General features: G+C 40.6%; 2 protein-coding genes across 2 annotated transcripts; one reads left to right on the forward strand and one right to left on the reverse strand.

Moving 5' to 3' along the window:
- Positions 1-654: 654 nt before the first annotated feature.
- LOC118455293 (uncharacterized) lies at positions 655-2,326 on the reverse strand. Its single transcript, XM_087846111.1, has 6 exons — positions 2,284-2,326; positions 1,854-2,183; positions 1,322-1,684; positions 1,068-1,193; positions 912-970; positions 655-801 (listed from the first exon to the last, which is right to left on the reverse strand). Exons 1-6 carry the CDS (start codon positions 2,324-2,326, stop codon positions 655-657), a joined length of 1,068 nt encoding a protein of 355 aa, XP_087702237.1.
- Positions 2,327-8,881: 6,555 nt separating this feature from the next.
- LOC118455294 (immunoglobulin kappa light chain-like) lies at positions 8,882-10,311 on the forward strand. The gene is made up of 4 exons (XM_087846127.1): positions 8,882-8,924; positions 9,056-9,400; positions 9,527-9,871; positions 10,195-10,311. Exons 1-4 carry the CDS (start codon positions 8,882-8,884, stop codon positions 10,284-10,286), a joined length of 825 nt encoding a protein of 274 aa, XP_087702253.1. The 3' UTR covers positions 10,287-10,311.
- Positions 10,312-16,643: the final 6,332 nt, after the last annotated feature.

Genomic DNA, 16,643 nt, shown 5'->3' on the forward strand with positions numbered 1-16,643 from the left:
TAAAATATATTTAACCTCTTAAGCCCCAACGCCCCCTGATACGGGGGCAAAAGGCAGGAGATCAGTTAGGCTTGGGGCTAAGGTTAGTGAGGTTAATGGAGGCTGATAGAAAAAAAAAACTGTAATCACAAAGCAAACAGGTTCAAACAGGTGCCACATAGGTTTTTTTTGAACACCTGACAGAAATAGTTAAAGACACAAAGAGCTCACACAACAAAATAGCATTTTAGAATTTTCTATGCAGATTTCTTTGTATCTTTTACAGCAGCCACAAAGCAAAATAAGAAAGAGTGAAGAAAATGGGACATGAGTTTAAAACACACTAAATATGTAGTTGTTCTAAACCAAATTTCATGTCTGATGACATAGTGGACTTACTTTCACATATTCATCATCTAAATGGTTCTCTTCTCAAATTACCCAGACTCAGTGTGCAGAGTGCGTGCATGCCAATAAACATATCAGTCCAAAGTGAAGATGGGTTTATTTTGCCAAATTGAATTCTCGTGAGTTACTAAAAGTAAGCCAAATCATTATTCATATTTTATGTATAGTCATCACAAATAAATACATCAGGTTTAAACATACAATAATACATTAGTTGCCACATAGTGTATTAGCTGATGGTCCAGGAAGATGAAATACAAGCTTTGCTTAAGCTTCACTTTTTCCACACTTAAAAGCTCTGACATCAGAGTAAATACACATTGTCTCTGTTGCTCTCGCATTCCTTCTCTCTGCGTTGCGAGTGTTTCTCTTGGTTAAAGTTGGTGCAGCATAAGTCAATGAGTCCTCAAGTCTCTGAGAAATTAAGAAAAAAATCTATCAACTTGTATGCACATCTGTAGACTACCAAGAAAAATTGCTGATAGTTTTGTTTCTATCACACTGTTTATTTCTAAATTTCTTACTTGCTGAATTTGTTGTTCAGCCTTGGTTGTCTTTGCTTTGGTTTGTAGTGAAGCAGCAGCTGGATTAGAACAAATTGAACAAAGGAAATAACTGTAAATAGTGACCAGCAGCAAATGTTTCACTGTATTTTACTTTACTGAAATAACTCTTCTTACCGGAGGTTTTGTTTTTTCCTTTGATGGTATAAATGAGGAAGGCTATAACAATCAGGCTTATGCTGAGAGCAACACAGAGCAGAAAGACAACGGTGTTGGTCTTCTGCAAATCCCAATGATGGACAACTGAAAGTATATTAAAAAATAAAGCTCTTAATTAATGTGAAGTAATATTGAACTGTTAAGCTAATATTGATGTGTAATAATAATGTATTAATATTGACTAAAATATGAACAATAATTCATAGAAAAACACTTACCTTCAATATCGAGTTTTGTTCCATTTCCAAACAGTATCTCTCCACATGTGGCCACAGCACAGTAATAAGTTCCTGTATCAGACGAGCTGACGTTCCTGGAGAAGCTGTAGACACATTTCTGTTGGGAGGCAGCCTCAGGACTCCACTCACAATAATAACTATTGTTTCCATGACTATACATTAAACTTGGATGAGACTCATCTGGTTTGGTTCTGTACCAGTACACACTGTGATCTTCTGTACATGTTCTGTTCTCAGAATTAGAGACGACTGAACACTGCAGAGTTACTGGGTCTCCTGGATGGACTGGATTAGACAAAGAGTCTTGAGTGACACCAGTGATGCCTGGGTCAGGTCCTATGAAATAAAAATAAATATGTTTCATTACATTCAGTTAAATCAAAACAATTTAAATATATTAAATTAGTGCATATTTAAGAACTACAAATTTTGCCAATAAACATAAAAACTACAAATAATTTTGCTATTCCTGGCACATTAGTGTTGCTGTTTCTGTTTCACTTACCTTTGATTCTAAGAAAAGTTCCTTTCAAAAATGTCATGGTTCGCTGTCTTACTTTGATGCAGTAATAAACAGCTGTATCGCTTAACTGTGCTCCGTTGATATGTAGAACAAAGGTTCCAGGCTCTTGTTTTGTTGTAATGTGATGAGCCTTTTCAATAATCGGAACATCATAAGATACTGTTGATCCTAGAACTTCAGGGAAGCTCTGAGAAACAAGTCTGATCCAAAATAAGTTTGTTGAAAGCCAACGATGATCCCGGGAACAATTCAGAGTCACATTTTGCCCAACAGCAACATTTTTGGTGTCAAAGATCTGATGATCTGAGCATCCTGAAAATTAATAACAAACAGAATCATGGTTACCAACAGCGATGTAGTCATATAATCTTTTAGATTAATACACCACAGTGATTAAGAATTCTGTACTTACGCCCAATTTTGATCAGGAGCAGTATATAAAAAAATGTCAGCATTTTATTTTTTTTCTCCTCTTGACACAGCAGACATTTGAAGCTGCATTATGAAAGGATTTGTCTACATCTAATAGTAACAAATGGGAGGGGACAACTTTTAGAGCAATCTTATTGGCTTCTCATTGTCGTGCTGTTTCACTGCACTACCACAATGGAAATATACCATACCTAGAGTTTACACACATGAAACAACACAAGCAACACACTCATGGTATTTTATGTTTGACTCTCATATTGGTTTTCTTACAGTGGGCTGTTTACTGTAGACAACACATACTATGTTCACAACAGTTTCCTCAGGAAATCAAAACAGGAAAGTGGATTATGGCCTTGGTGAGACTGTGTATGATGTTAGTTAATGTTCCACATTCAGTGTTACGGTAATTTATTGTTACTCATTAGTATATTCGTTTTTATGTAATGAATAAGAACAAGTCTGAATGACATAGTGCAAGTGGAAGTCAGTTATTTGTGTAATAATTTAATTTCCCGATGAGTTTGAGTTTTTGCCAAATTTGTTTTTAAAATGATAGTATAATAGACTAAAGGGGTTGAACACTGAGACACTAAAATATATAACTGTGTGCACAGAGACAAACATTACTGATTGTTTGATTGCTTGATTGTCATGAAGTTGTCACATTTGAAAATCTGTTCCATAACGTAAGAAGCAAATTACATAAAGTACATCCTAGACAGGACTGGCAATAGGGACATGGAATGTCACCTCTCTGGTGGGGAAGGAGCCTGAGTTAGTGCGTGAGGTTGAGAGGTACCGGCTAGATATAGTCGGGCTCACCTCTACGCATGGCTTGGGCTCTGGAACCAGTCTCCTGGAGAGGGGCTGGACTCTGTCTCAGTCTGGAGTTGCCCCTGGTGAGAGGCGGCGGGCTGGGGTGGGTATTCTAATATCCCCTCAGCTTGCTGCCAGTACGTTGGGGTTTTTCCCGGTGGATGAGAGGGTTTGTTCCCTGCGCCTTAGGGTCGGGGAACGGGTCCTGACTGTCATCTGCGCTTATGTGCCGAGTGGCAGTTCGGAGTACCCAGCCTTCTTAGAGTCCCTGGGGGGGGGGGAGGGAGTCTCCAGGTGCTCCACCTGGTGCTCCGAGACTCTGTTGTCCTACTGGGAGACTTCAATGCTCACATGGGTAACGACAGCGAGACCTGGAGGGGCGTGATTGGGAGGAACGGCCTCCCTGATCTGAACCCGAGCGGTGCTTTGTTATTGGACTTCTGTGCAAATCACAGTTTGGCCATAACGAACACCTTGTTCAAACATAAGAGTGTCCATAAGTGCACGTGGCACCAGGACGCTCTAGGCCGTAGGTCAATGATCGATTTTGTAATCGTATCACCAGACCTGAGGCCATATGTTCTGGACACTCGGGTAAAGAGAGGGGCTGAGCTGTCAACTGATCACCACCTGGTGGTGAGTTGGATCAGGTGGCGGGGGAGGACGCTGGACAGACCCGGTGCACCTAAACGCGTAGTGAGGGTGTGCTGGGAACGTCTAGCAGAGGCCCCAGTCCGCGAGATCTTCAACGCACACCTCCGGCAGAGCTTCAACAACATTCCGAGGGAGGCGGGGGACATTGAGTCCGAATGGACCATGTTCAGCGTCTCTATTGCCGAAGCTGCTGCATTGAGCTGCGGCCGCAAGGTGGTTGGTGCCTGCCGTGGTGGTAATCCCCGAACCAAATGGTGGACACCAGAGGTGAAGGAAGCCACCAGGCTGAAGAAGGAGTCCTATCGGGCTTAGTTAGCCTGTGGGACTCCGGAGGCAGCCGACAGGTATCGACAGGCCAAGCAGAATGCGGCTCGGGCAGTGGCTGAAGCAAAAACTCGGGTGTGGGAGGAGTTCGGAGAGGCCATGGAAAAAGACTTTCGGACTGCCTCGAAGAGATTCTGGCAAACCGTCAGGTGTCACAGGAGGGGAAAGCGGTGCTCTGCCTACACTGTGTACAGTGCTGGCAGAGCGCTGCTGACGTCGACTGAGAAAATTGTCAGGCGGTGGAAGGAATACTTCGAGGACCTCCTTAATCCCACTGACATGTCTTCCAAGGAGGAAGCACAGTCTGGGGATGAGGGGAATGACCCGCCAATTTCCGGGGGCGAGGTCACTGAGGCAGTTAAACAACTCCTTGGTGGCAGAGCCCCTGGTGTTGATGAGGTCCGCCCTGAGTTCCTGAAGGCTCTGGACGTTGTAGGGCTTTCCTGGTTGACACGCCTCTGCAATGTCGCGTGGAGATCAGAGGCAGTACCTGTGGACTGGCAGACCGGGGTGGTGGTCCCCATCTTTAAGAAGGGGGACCGGAGGGTGTGTTCCAACTACAGGGGGATCACACTCCTCAGCCTCCCTGGAAAAGTCTATGCCAGGGTGCTGGAAAGGAGAGTTCGTCCGCTAGTTGAACCTCGGATACAGGAGGAACAATGCGGTTTTCGTCCTGGTCGCGGAACACTGGACCAGCTCTTCATCCTCTTGAGGATACTTGAGGGTGCATGGGAGTTAGCCCAACCAGTCTACAAGTGTTTTGTGGACTTGGAGAAGGCATTCAACCGTGTCCCTCGGGGTGTCCTGTGGGAGGTGTTGCGGGAGTATGGGGTGTCTGGCCCATTGCTACAGGCCATTCGATCCCTATACAACCGTTGTAAGAGCTTGGTTCGCATTGCCGGCAATAAGTCGGACTCGTTCCCGGTGGGTGATGGGCTCCGCCAGGGCTGCCCTTTGTCACCGGTTCTGTTCATAATTTTTATGGACAGGATTTCTAGGCGCAGCCAAGTGGCGGAGGGCTTTCGCTTTGGTGGCCTCAGAATCTCATCTCTGCTTTTTGCGGATGATGTGGTTCTGTTGGCTTCATCGGATGAGGGCCTCCAGCTCGCACTGGAACGGTTCGCAGCCAAGTGTGAAGCAGCGGGAATGAGGATCAGCACCTCAAAATCTGAGGCCATGGTTCTCAGGCGGAAAAGGGTGGAGTGCCCACTCCGGGTCGGGGATGAGTTCCTGCCCCAAGTGGAGGAGTTCAAGTATCTCGGGGTCTTGTTCGCGAGTGATGGGAGAAGGGAGCCGGAGATCGACAGACGGATTGGTGCTGCACTGGTCCGTCGTGGTGAAGAGAGAGCTGAGTGTAAAAGCGAAGCTCTCAATTTACCGGTCAATCTACGTCCCTACCCTCACCTATGGCCACGAGCTGTGGGTAGTGACTGAAAGAACGAGATCGCGGATACAAGCGGCAGAAATGAGCTTCCTCCGAAGGGTGGCTGGCCTCTCCCTTAGAGATAGGGTGATAAGTTCGGCCATCTGGGAGGGGCTCAGAGTAGAGCCGCTGCTGCTCCACATCGAAAGGAGCCAGCTGAGGTGGTTCGGGCATCTGACAAGGATGCCTCCTGGGCGCCTCCTGGGTGAGGTGTTCCGGGCATGTCCCACCGGGAGGAGGCCCCGGGGCAGACCCAGGACACGCTGGAGAGATTATATCTCTCGGCTGGCCTGGGAACGCCTTGGTGTTCCCCCGGATAAGCTGGAGGAGGTGGCTGGGGAGAGGGAGGTCTGGGCCTCTCTGCTTAGGCTGCTGCCCCCGCGACCCGGCCCCGGATAAAGCGGATGAAGATGGATGGATGGATGGAAGTTAAAAAGAACATAAATAAACATAAATAAAATACACTTCAGCTGAATACTTAAAAAAACAAATGTATTTTCCCAAACCACGCGGACCCGCACTATAAGGACTAAAGAGCCGCATGCGGTTGCCGACCCCTGGTCTAAAGACAGCGCTAGCAAGCACTCTCTGCTTATGACAAAAAAAAAAACAACCAAAAAACAGGGGAAGTTTTAGGAGTGACAGAGAGAGAGAGAGAGAGAGAGAGAGAGAGAGAGAAAGACAGCAGAAAAAGAGAGAGAGCGAGTTTTGAGATGTGAGGGATTTGTGACATTTGGCATGTTTGGAGTGTGTAGTTAATGTGTTGTCTTGTGTATTAGTGTGTAGTGTTGTGGATAGTATTGTGTTGTGTGTCCAAACAATCAGGCGACTGCTGTCTCCAGGTAGAAACAGGAGTGATACACCTGCTGCTGTCAGACCTGCAGGTATCAGGCTGTGATGTTTCCTTTATAGTGGACAGAATTTATTTTGCTGGAGTGGCACAGATAATTTGTGTGGCATCTTACTGAATGCAGAACAGCTGATTGTTCTGTAAATAGTTTGAAATGGTTATTTAAAAAATCAAGGTAAAAGGTAAATGGATGCAAATAACTTTGTTGTTTGCAAAACTTGTGTATCACAGAACCGGTTCAGTGACTAGAACATCCAAGGTGTTCTGAATGTGGTGTTCGGAGCTGCCTACCAAGGGGTTGAGGATCGAAGCCAGAAACTTAGAGATGATATAGGTGACCGATCATACAGACTTATGTATGATAAGGTGCACCCTGTTTAATTATCTTTGGTAAACAATACAGACTTGGTGTAGATTTCCTGGGTATAGCCTGTGGCATGAGGTCCGGTCAATAGCATTGTCTTGTTCTTACTGCTTAAGACAATCTATCACCCTCTTCCTGTAACAACTTTCTGGGTCTCGTTTCAGGGGTTCTTAAGTATTTTTGTCACTGAGCAGGTGCAAAATTTTCTCATGATAGTCTTTCTGGTTTAGCAATACTGTGCACCTACCCTTATCTGCTGGAAGGATGATAATATTGTTGTCATTACTAAGTGATGTGAGTGCCTTCCTCTCCTCCATGTTGACATTGTATGCTGGAGGCTTTGCAATGCTTAAACATGTAATAATATTTATAATCTATATACATAGATTCATCAATTATTATGTGCTGATGTACTTCATCTAAATCCATTGTAGTGAAAACTAAATAAAATATACATTTTTATAAATTTGAACTCCTGTTATGGAGGTTAGACATGCTTCATACCCGTCTATAACCATTGTTCTTACACTATACCTGGCTAAAGAAAAGTAACTACACACTTCAGGTCTGAACTTTGACACCAGGGCACCTGCTCCCCCTCACTATTCAGCCCTTCACCTCTTCTGTTCAGGCTTGAAAAATGTTTGATTCAGTTGTTCTGCTCTGGATTTCATTCTTTAATTGCTTGGATTAGTTTTCCACACTTCCACACACTCTGGGAGCTGGTTACACAGCAGAGGGGCCTGAAAGCTAAAGGCTCTGCTTCCCATTCTACTTTCAATTGTCAAGGTCTGACTGTGTGGCAGGCAGGATGAGGACCAAAGTGCAGGACTCTGGAGACATAACGTGAACTTAAGCAGCTGTATTGCTGAAAACTACAAACTAAAATACAAAACACTGAAGTCTTGGCATGGCAAGGCATGAATCGGGTACTAGATACTAGACACAAGATAAGATGGTAACTGACTATTCAAGAACTTGTATGTGAATAGAAGTATTTTAAATGTGAGTCTAGATTTAACAGGGAGCCTATGAAGAGAAATATGCCAGTACTCTTGCTGTAGCACTTTTGATCAACTGAAGGCTCTTCAGGGAGTTTTTAGGACCAGTCGCTTCAGCCTGATGATAATACATTACAACAGTCCAGGTTAAAAGTAAATAAATACAGGAACTAGTTTTTCAGCATCACTCTGGGACAGGATGTTTCTAATTTTGAAGCTATTGCAAAAATGCAGGAAAGCAGTCCTCTATATTTGTTTAATATGCACATATCTTGGACGTATCCTTGTCAAAAAGAACTTCAAGATTCCTCGCAGTATCACTGGAGGTAAAGGTAATGCCATCCTGATTAAGTATCTGGTTAGACAAGATTTTTTTAGGGATGAGTACAATAACCTCAGTTTAAATCGAAATTAGAAGCAGAAAATTAGAGGTCACCTGTTCTTTATGTCTTTCAATTCAAGTCAATTCAATTGGAATCCCATCCAAACATAATTTACCACAATAGTTTCAGAAGGCAACAGAAACAGAGATATGTCTGCAGTCTGTCCAAAACTATAACAAACGTATCTGAGTTGGGATGTACAAAACTAGTTAGCTAACATAAACTGATGTAAGTCATGTTGTAAATTAGCCTTTATAAATGAAGTGTTTCATGTCCACTTTAAGTTAAATCTCTTCAGTAACTCCATGTTTATATTGGCTCTGTACTGGTTAGGGATTTCTTATTCCACCTGCAAAACCCCTAATCCATGGATCAACAGTTCCAAATGCAGATAAACACATCAATTAGTGAGGTTTAATCAGGATAAGATTACCTAATATTTTGCAGGAAAGTATGGCTATCAGCTGCAGTGTATGCACTTGACATTTGTTTCTTAGATGCACAGGACATTTTCTGTGTTTTAGCCAATCACTGTGAATTTTACTTTCTATATATTGTATCAAAGAGCATACAAACATCAACCAGTCACACAACAGTAAAATTATAACAACAAAAAAAGAAAAAACACTTTCGAGGAAGTGTATTACCAGACTTTTCAGCCAATCAGGATGATTTCCACTTGAAACACTTTGATGATCTTGTGACTAAACTTTCATTTAAGTAGGAAGGCATCTGTCATGCAAGACAAGCGTGTTTCACCACAATGATTGGAGTACAGACTGCTTTGATTCTTTTTACTACAATAGGTAAGTACAAGATGATCTAGTGTTGTTTACACAGATTTTAACAGGTGCAGTATAATGTAAAGACAATACTGTTTAAGAGGGAAGATTTGTAATGTTTACTGGTTTTGTCTCTTTTTGTCTTGTTTCTTCAGCTCTGAGTCAAAGCGCAGAGGCTGCCCACCAGATCCCTTTGATTGAAGTTGAAGTTGGTAAAAATGTTACTTTGCAGTGTCCGGTTACAGAGAAGGACGGCAAATTTGTTCACTGGTTTAAGCAATCTCCTGGATATATCATCCAGACAGTTGCTACAGGATCTTACACAAAACAAACACTGAGCGAAGAATTTAACAACGGTCGTTTCACAGTATCAGAGGGGCAGTCTTTGTATTTTCTCTCCATGAGAAATGTCCAAAAAGAGGATGAAGCAACATATTTCTGTCAGTATGGATCAGCTTATTCACAGACCTTTAATACAAGCGTCTACTTGGCTGTAAATGGTAAACTATGTGATATGTTCATTTATTTCTACCTCACTTAGTAATCACAAATGTTTTGAGGAAACCTGGTATTATATTTTTAAATATTTTAATTCCATTATCACTGCTTTTTACTGAACAACCCAGGTCACAGTGAGCAGAGATCAGTGTACGTGAAACAAACTCCGGAGGCAGTGTCAGTCCACCCAGGCAGCTCCGTCACTCTCCAGTGTTCACTTTTCTCCAACAACAACGAGAACAGAAGCGAGTGCCCAGATGAACACAGAGTGTACTGGTTCAGAGCGGGATCAGGACAATCCCATGCCACGATTATTTACACTCACAGAAACTACAGTCAAAAACAAGAGGGAAGGCGTTGTGTCCACAGTCTGTCCAAAACTATTCAGAGCTCCTCTGATGCTGGGATCTACTACTGTGCAGTGGTCACATGTGGAGAGATCGTGTTTGGTGAAGGAACTCAAGTGGAGACAAGTATGTGGTCACCGATTTATCACTACAATTTTAACAATGTTGTTTAAACATGTAAGGTTATTTAAGGTTGCTTTTTACAACTAAACAAGTAAAACAAAAAATCTAATTTGATCTTTGCAGCAATGATTACTTTATGTTGTTTATTATGAACTATTTAATGAGTCTTTAAAATTCACCTGTTCAGTGAAATTATTATTATTAAATTTTTGGCAAATTTACATAAAATATGTTAAGTAAATAGTTTGCTTTCTGATTTTGCTTTGGCAGAAATATAAAATAATATAATATAATATAATATCATATCTGTGCTTTTTTGATTGCAGGACAAAAATGGGACCCTGTGATCATTGTGCTTGGGACGCTGTTGGCTCTCTGTGTAATTGTCATTGCAGTCCTTATTCTATCAAGAGATTGATGCTTTCTTTTCTTTTTCATCTTCAGTTAAGCACCCAGAATATCTTTATCTAGAATACAGAAATCATTGTAATTGACCAAAGGTAGAATTTACTAACAGTACTGCCATAATATGTATTATTACATTTTAATATCTGCAACAATAAAAACAAAAAGAACAAAATGCATGTATTTAAGCATCCTGAGCAATTTCACAACATCGGCTTTGTGTTCTTCTTCACATTGAACAGTTCAGCTATTATGTATCGCTTTCAGGTTCATACTGTGGAATAACAATTACTTTTCAACTGTGCATGGCTGTGCATATCTGAATCAATGACAGTTCCATAAGAATAGAAACATGTTTTTGAAAATATATACATATTATAACCGCAGCAAACTCTATCGCTTACCATTATTTTTGTTAGACTGCATGTTTCAGTGTTTCAGTCCAGACCTTCGTCAGGTAAGGTGAAACTATTTTCACACAATTACTTAATTAATTGATTCCCATTTACTAAGGCAGAATACAATCTAACAATTGAGAAATAATAACTATTAGGAACATCACAGGTGTGTAGTATTGGTCAAATAATTTAACTGAATAACAACATTAGTTTTGTAAACAACCCTGTAGAAACCAAAAGGAAAGAAATGAGAACACCTATTTTTAACTTTCCATTCATGAATAACATACAGATCCAAAGAAGGACCAAAAATATCAGAAATTCTAAAAAAAATAAAATTTAAAAATTAGTTTGTATCTGTGCTAAAAACTCTCTTTCATCTACTCCATGATGTGCACTACTAAAAAGAATGCAGTTGTTTGGGTGACAAAGTCCGCAAAGAAAATATCCAGGAAGCCAATAATAAATGATGGTCTCCTCCCCTACATGGTGCTGGATGGGTTCAATGCTACATAATCGTAAGGACATTATATCATGTTTTATGTCATTAAAGTGGGCTGCTAATGGAAAGCTTCTTTCAAGCCAGTAAATCACGCTTGTATGTTCACTTGTTCTCTGTTTAAATTTTTTGACTCTTTTACCTCAATACGTAGTGTTATGATTCTGGGCCCAATTTCCACATCTGTAATTTCCATTAAAAATAAGACTTAGAAGAGTCTGACACAGGACTGTCTCGAGTTATCATAGGGCTTCCATGTAGCCATGTCACATTTTGTTATAGATAAAATCAGCATAGACTAAACGGGCTCTTAAATTTCGAGGTGGGTCATCAAAAAATTTGAGACAATTCAGGATGGCATTTCAATATATAATTTCAGTGTTTCATTTATTAAGTACATATTTATTGTTACAAACTATAGAAAAAACAATAAATAAATGCATAGTATGCATAATTTGCAAAAAGACACCATGTGCATCAAAAATAAATGTAATTTACAATAAATTAATAGTGCAATGAAAGTTCTAGTGTCTCAGGAAGTTAAACTGAGAATCGCGTAGTCAAACATTACTTTTCAATCACACCAGTGGAACTTTATATATATATATATATATATATGTATATATATATATATATATATATATATATATATATATATATATATATATATATATATATATATATACATATATATATATATATATATATATACATATATATATATATACATATATATACATATATATATATATATATGTATATATATACATATATATACATATATATATATATATGTGTGTGTGTGCAGAGTCATGGACGTTAAGTTTTTGCATAGCACTTGTCTGAGGCTTACTCCCGTTAGCTGTTTCCTCCTTCACTCGTCTCATTCAGATATCTGAGGCTGTTTATGGGTTGTATAAGTTCATGAATAAATAAATAGTTTAGAGTTAATATAAACAATACATATAGATAAAATGCCATGACACCCTGTAAATAGGCATAGTGGGTGTTATGTTATGAGCATAGCCTATCACATAGACTGAAAATGATAGAAAGCACCAGGTCTACATTTCTGCAGCATTCCAAAAACCCAGAATAAAACTGAACATTAATGAACACATTCAAGTCTATACATTAAAACAATTGCAAATATGACTTAACAAAACTAGATTAAAACACAGGAGACACCTGAAACCTGTCCCATGCAAGTGCTGACTGAAAGTAAGTATTGTGTGCACTTCCTTCCACTTCACTTCCTTATTCTTTTTTCTGTGTTATTGTTGTCACCCCACGTGAGAACAAAGAGTACTCACTAGGGAATAAGGTTGTGGACAAAATAACAAATTAGCCCTTTAAAGGTTTGTACTAATAAGCACATCTTCCTGTACACATAACCTCACTGCATATTCTGTTAAAGCCCAAAATGTTCAGTGTCTGTGAACCAGTTCTATGAATAAAACGGGAAAAAACGCAGAAGAAGACACAGTACGTCACAGAACAATGAAATGTCTCTGCAAAAACTGACATAGATGCAACACTGTCTATGGACAGCTGCATTTAAGAAATAAGTGCTTAAAGTTTTTAAAACATGTTCAGCACCTTCTGTCAGTACAGAACATGATACCATGTGATTGCTTGGTTGCAGCTAATAGACTTACATTAGTTTGTGTAACTGGTGATAGGATCAACAACCCAAAGAAAAATAAGGACACTAAAACTAACATCAGTTTAAGGAGATCACTTTTATGTTAAAACCAGGTGCATACTGTTCACTGTCACTCTCTGTCTCTTTAGCAGTAATTGGCTTTTCGCTGTTTGGCTAGCTCCACTCAAACGGGGAAATCCAGCTGTTAGCCATAATGTTTGGGTTTATAAATAAGAACATTAGTGTTCCCCTTCCTGCAAGGGTTAAGTACATTTAAAACCAGTTTTTCCTGTGCTTTCCATGACAAATATGGTTGTGATTAGACAAGTAACTTAAGAAGGAAAGCATCTGTGGACAAGTTCTACTCGTCTGAAACCCAAGCTTGTTCTCATGCCTTATTATGGTACCAGTCAATCCAGTAATAATAGTTTTTTTTTTTAAAGGCACACACCAAACCATAAAAAAGGCAACATAACAACTTTAGAAAACTGAAAAATAAAAGTAGAGAATTAGAGGTGGGAGGATCAGTCTAAATATTGAATACTGATCTAGTCACGGTACTGGTATAGGATCAGTACTTTGTTTTTATCCTCTAAGTTCAAGATGCAGTCCACTGAATTGTGTTAAATCAATGATCTCTTTGGAAATGACAAAAACAAATGCCTTCAGCTATGGAAAATGTTTGAACTCTTGTGTTCGGACATTTATAGCCCGACAGCACATTTTAACAACAAAAGTTGACTGAAAGTAGTTTAAAGACAGGAACGTTAACATTAGATTTCCTAAAAGCCAGTGTCAAAATACATGTTTTGTGGTGTGTTTTGTTGTGTTAACGAATTATTCCGGAAAGTAAAAATCACTGATTCAGTAAAAGGACCAGATGTTGTAGTCCCTGATAATGCATTGCTTTAAATGGCAAGAATCTTTAGGGATGGCTGTCATGAGGAAAGGAAGCCCAGAAACTTTACAAGCAGCACACATCGTTGTGTGCCTCAACTTTCGCTCTTTTACCCAAGCTAATCTGCCATTCTTTGGGGGGAAATTAGATCTGATCTATCATATTAACATTTGGGACACATCGTCAGTAGTGGACCTTGGATTCATCGGGTGTTTCAGCCATTATCACTAGACAGTCTCACCCAAGGAGGCCCTGCCAGGGTTGATCAGGCCCTGCATGGTGTCACTGGTTTATGTGAAATTGTTATTTCCCTCAGTCTTTCTTCTGTTTAGTTTTCTACAGTTTATTTTCTCCTATCTATTCACTGCAACTGAGAAATAATACTTACCCCTTTAGCATTTATCCGGTCGTTAAGTCTGACGTCACTAGCCGTGTCTGGGCCTAAACTCCGATGCAGGTCCATATATCAAACGATCACTATGGCATTACTGAGAGTTGAAAAACTGTCTAAAGTCTTTCATCTTTAATAAAATGATCAGCGTTCTGCTCTACCAGGTGTAACAATTGAGTTTAACATCCAGGCATCCATGAAAACGGAATTTATGACATTTAACGGAGTTAGAAGTTAGCAGGAAGTTAGCTCGCTAGCTTCTATCTAAATACAATATAACATGTCGTGACTGCGGGGTTTTGGAAACAAATTAAAACGTACAGCTCTGTTATCACTTCCAACATAAATGAAGACAGAAAACTAAACCGCAGTGACGTTTGTAGCGTTACTGAAGTTTGGCTAGCTGGTATATAATGATGTGCTACGTGACTGCTAGCGACACAGCTATGTTAGCATAATATAAACAAGCTAACTTTTTTTCCACTCGATAAAAGTTAACGTGAGTGTTCTCGCTGGTCAGGAACAAATGTAATCGCATGGCAGGATGCTGTAAAAGGACCAAACTTCAGCCAGGAGAACAACTGAGATAATCCATCCACAATACGAGGTTAGTCATTCATATACTGCTGCATGGGCTGGGCTGTAGCTACATCCTAAGGTTTTAAAAACTGAGCTTAAATAAATGATTAGTGGTAATAAAAGCCGAGGGAGGTCAACAGTGATCACTGACTGTTTTAGGAGCTTTTTGAGATTAAATAGAAGAAAATACAAAACATTAAACATGTTAACAACACAAAAGCCATATTAAACGCAGACTACTTTAGGCCCGGAAGTAGGATTCGTCACATCATCACTTAACGACTGGATGGAGACTCACTTCTTCAAAGGGATAGAAAAGGTGATAGAGAGAAGTAAGACAAGAGGGACAAGATAGGAGAGAGCAGAGAGGAGAGCCGGAAGGGCGGCGCCCAGTGTTGCCAACTCCTCAGTAAGGAAAATCGCTATTGTCTGTCCTAAAAGTCGCTAGAAGTCGCCAAATGACGTCATCGCCTAATTTGCATAATTGGTCATGCTAATGTAATTGTAACCTATGCTGTTGGAGAGAGAAATAACATCGTGGAAGAGACACAAAGCGAGTAAAAAAAAACGTCCTAAATGCAGTTAGAATTTATTTAGAACTACAAATTAAATTTCTTTTTGCAATTATTGTTTTTTAATGTCACAATTCCAACCCTGCTCCTTTATCCAGGCCTGGACCGGCAAAAGTGACCCGAAATCGGCACTCTGGTGGAGTTACTGTGTGTGAGAGTGTTTGTTTATAAGTAGTTTTAAACCTTGTGATCCACAAAACAGTGTAACAGTAAAAGAAGAATTGACTGCGTTACAGTCAGTGTGGGATCAGCGGCTTCGCTCATGCGCGATTCATTTGCCGTTTGGACGCACAGGTGTGAACGTCTCCTGCCCTGATAGCAGCTGGGGGAGGACTATCCTCCGCCTGTGAGTGCTTTGGCACGGGTGAGGTGCCCAAGGCAGCACCGCTGCTTGTTGAGAGTAAGAGCGATACGCGTTTTCATGTCAAAAAGTCATCATAAATAAGTCTCCAATTTGTCGCTAGTCGCTTTTTAGAAAAAAAGTCGCTAAGGGGTCTGAAAACTCGCTAAATTTAGCGACAAAGTCGCTAAGTTGGCAACACTGGTGGCGCCCGATCTGGCTTCCCACACCTCCCCGCTGGATCGGGCAGCTGAAAAGTAAAAATCACTGTTATTTAGTGGTTGTTAAAATCTGTTCAGAATTTGATGATAATTTAACTCATAAATAAATCATGACACACTGCTCTCCCCTTCATAAACTGCCTTTATAGGTTTAAAGTATTGGTACCAGCATTTGTATCAAAAATACCAGCTTTAAGTTTACTTGGTATCAGAGCAATACCAAAATATGCAGTATTGCACAGCTGTCATGATCCTGGGCCATGTTGGCCCAGCATTCTTAGTTTCATGTATTTTTGTATTTTGTTCCTTGTGTGACTTCCCCTTGTGACTTTTACCCCCTGTGTGCCCCTCTGTGTATCTGTGAGCCCTCGTTTCCCCTCGTGTTTTATTCCCTGTTTTCCCCAGCCCGTTATGTCTGTGCTCTCCCCGTGCTCCCTCTCTCCTCCTGTCTGCGCCTCTGTGTACTTCCTGCGTTTGGGTCCACTTCCTGCCTGCCACACAGCCGAATCATGACAACAGCACTACTGAAAATGTTGCAGTCAGGGTTAAACAACATTATGATGATCACTGTCACAATAAACAAAATCTAAGTTGCAACCTTATCATGTCACAACTGACAAAATAAAAGAAAACACGAGCTAATGGTACATATGTGTCTAAGAGTCACTCAAAATGGATCATGGATTTGCTGAACATTGGAGGAGTGCATTTTCTGTGTTTCAGCCAATCATGATGATTTCCACTTTGTACACTTTGATGATCTTGTGAGTAAACCTTCATTTAGGTAGGAAGGCACCAACCGTGCAACACAAGCGTGTTTCACCACA

Source organism: Neolamprologus brichardi, chromosome 2 (genome assembly GCF_056152115.1).
Source record: "Neolamprologus brichardi isolate AB-2024 chromosome 2, ASM5615211v1, whole genome shotgun sequence".
In the NCBI taxonomy this organism is placed as follows: domain Eukaryota; kingdom Metazoa; phylum Chordata; class Actinopteri; order Cichliformes; family Cichlidae; genus Neolamprologus; species Neolamprologus brichardi.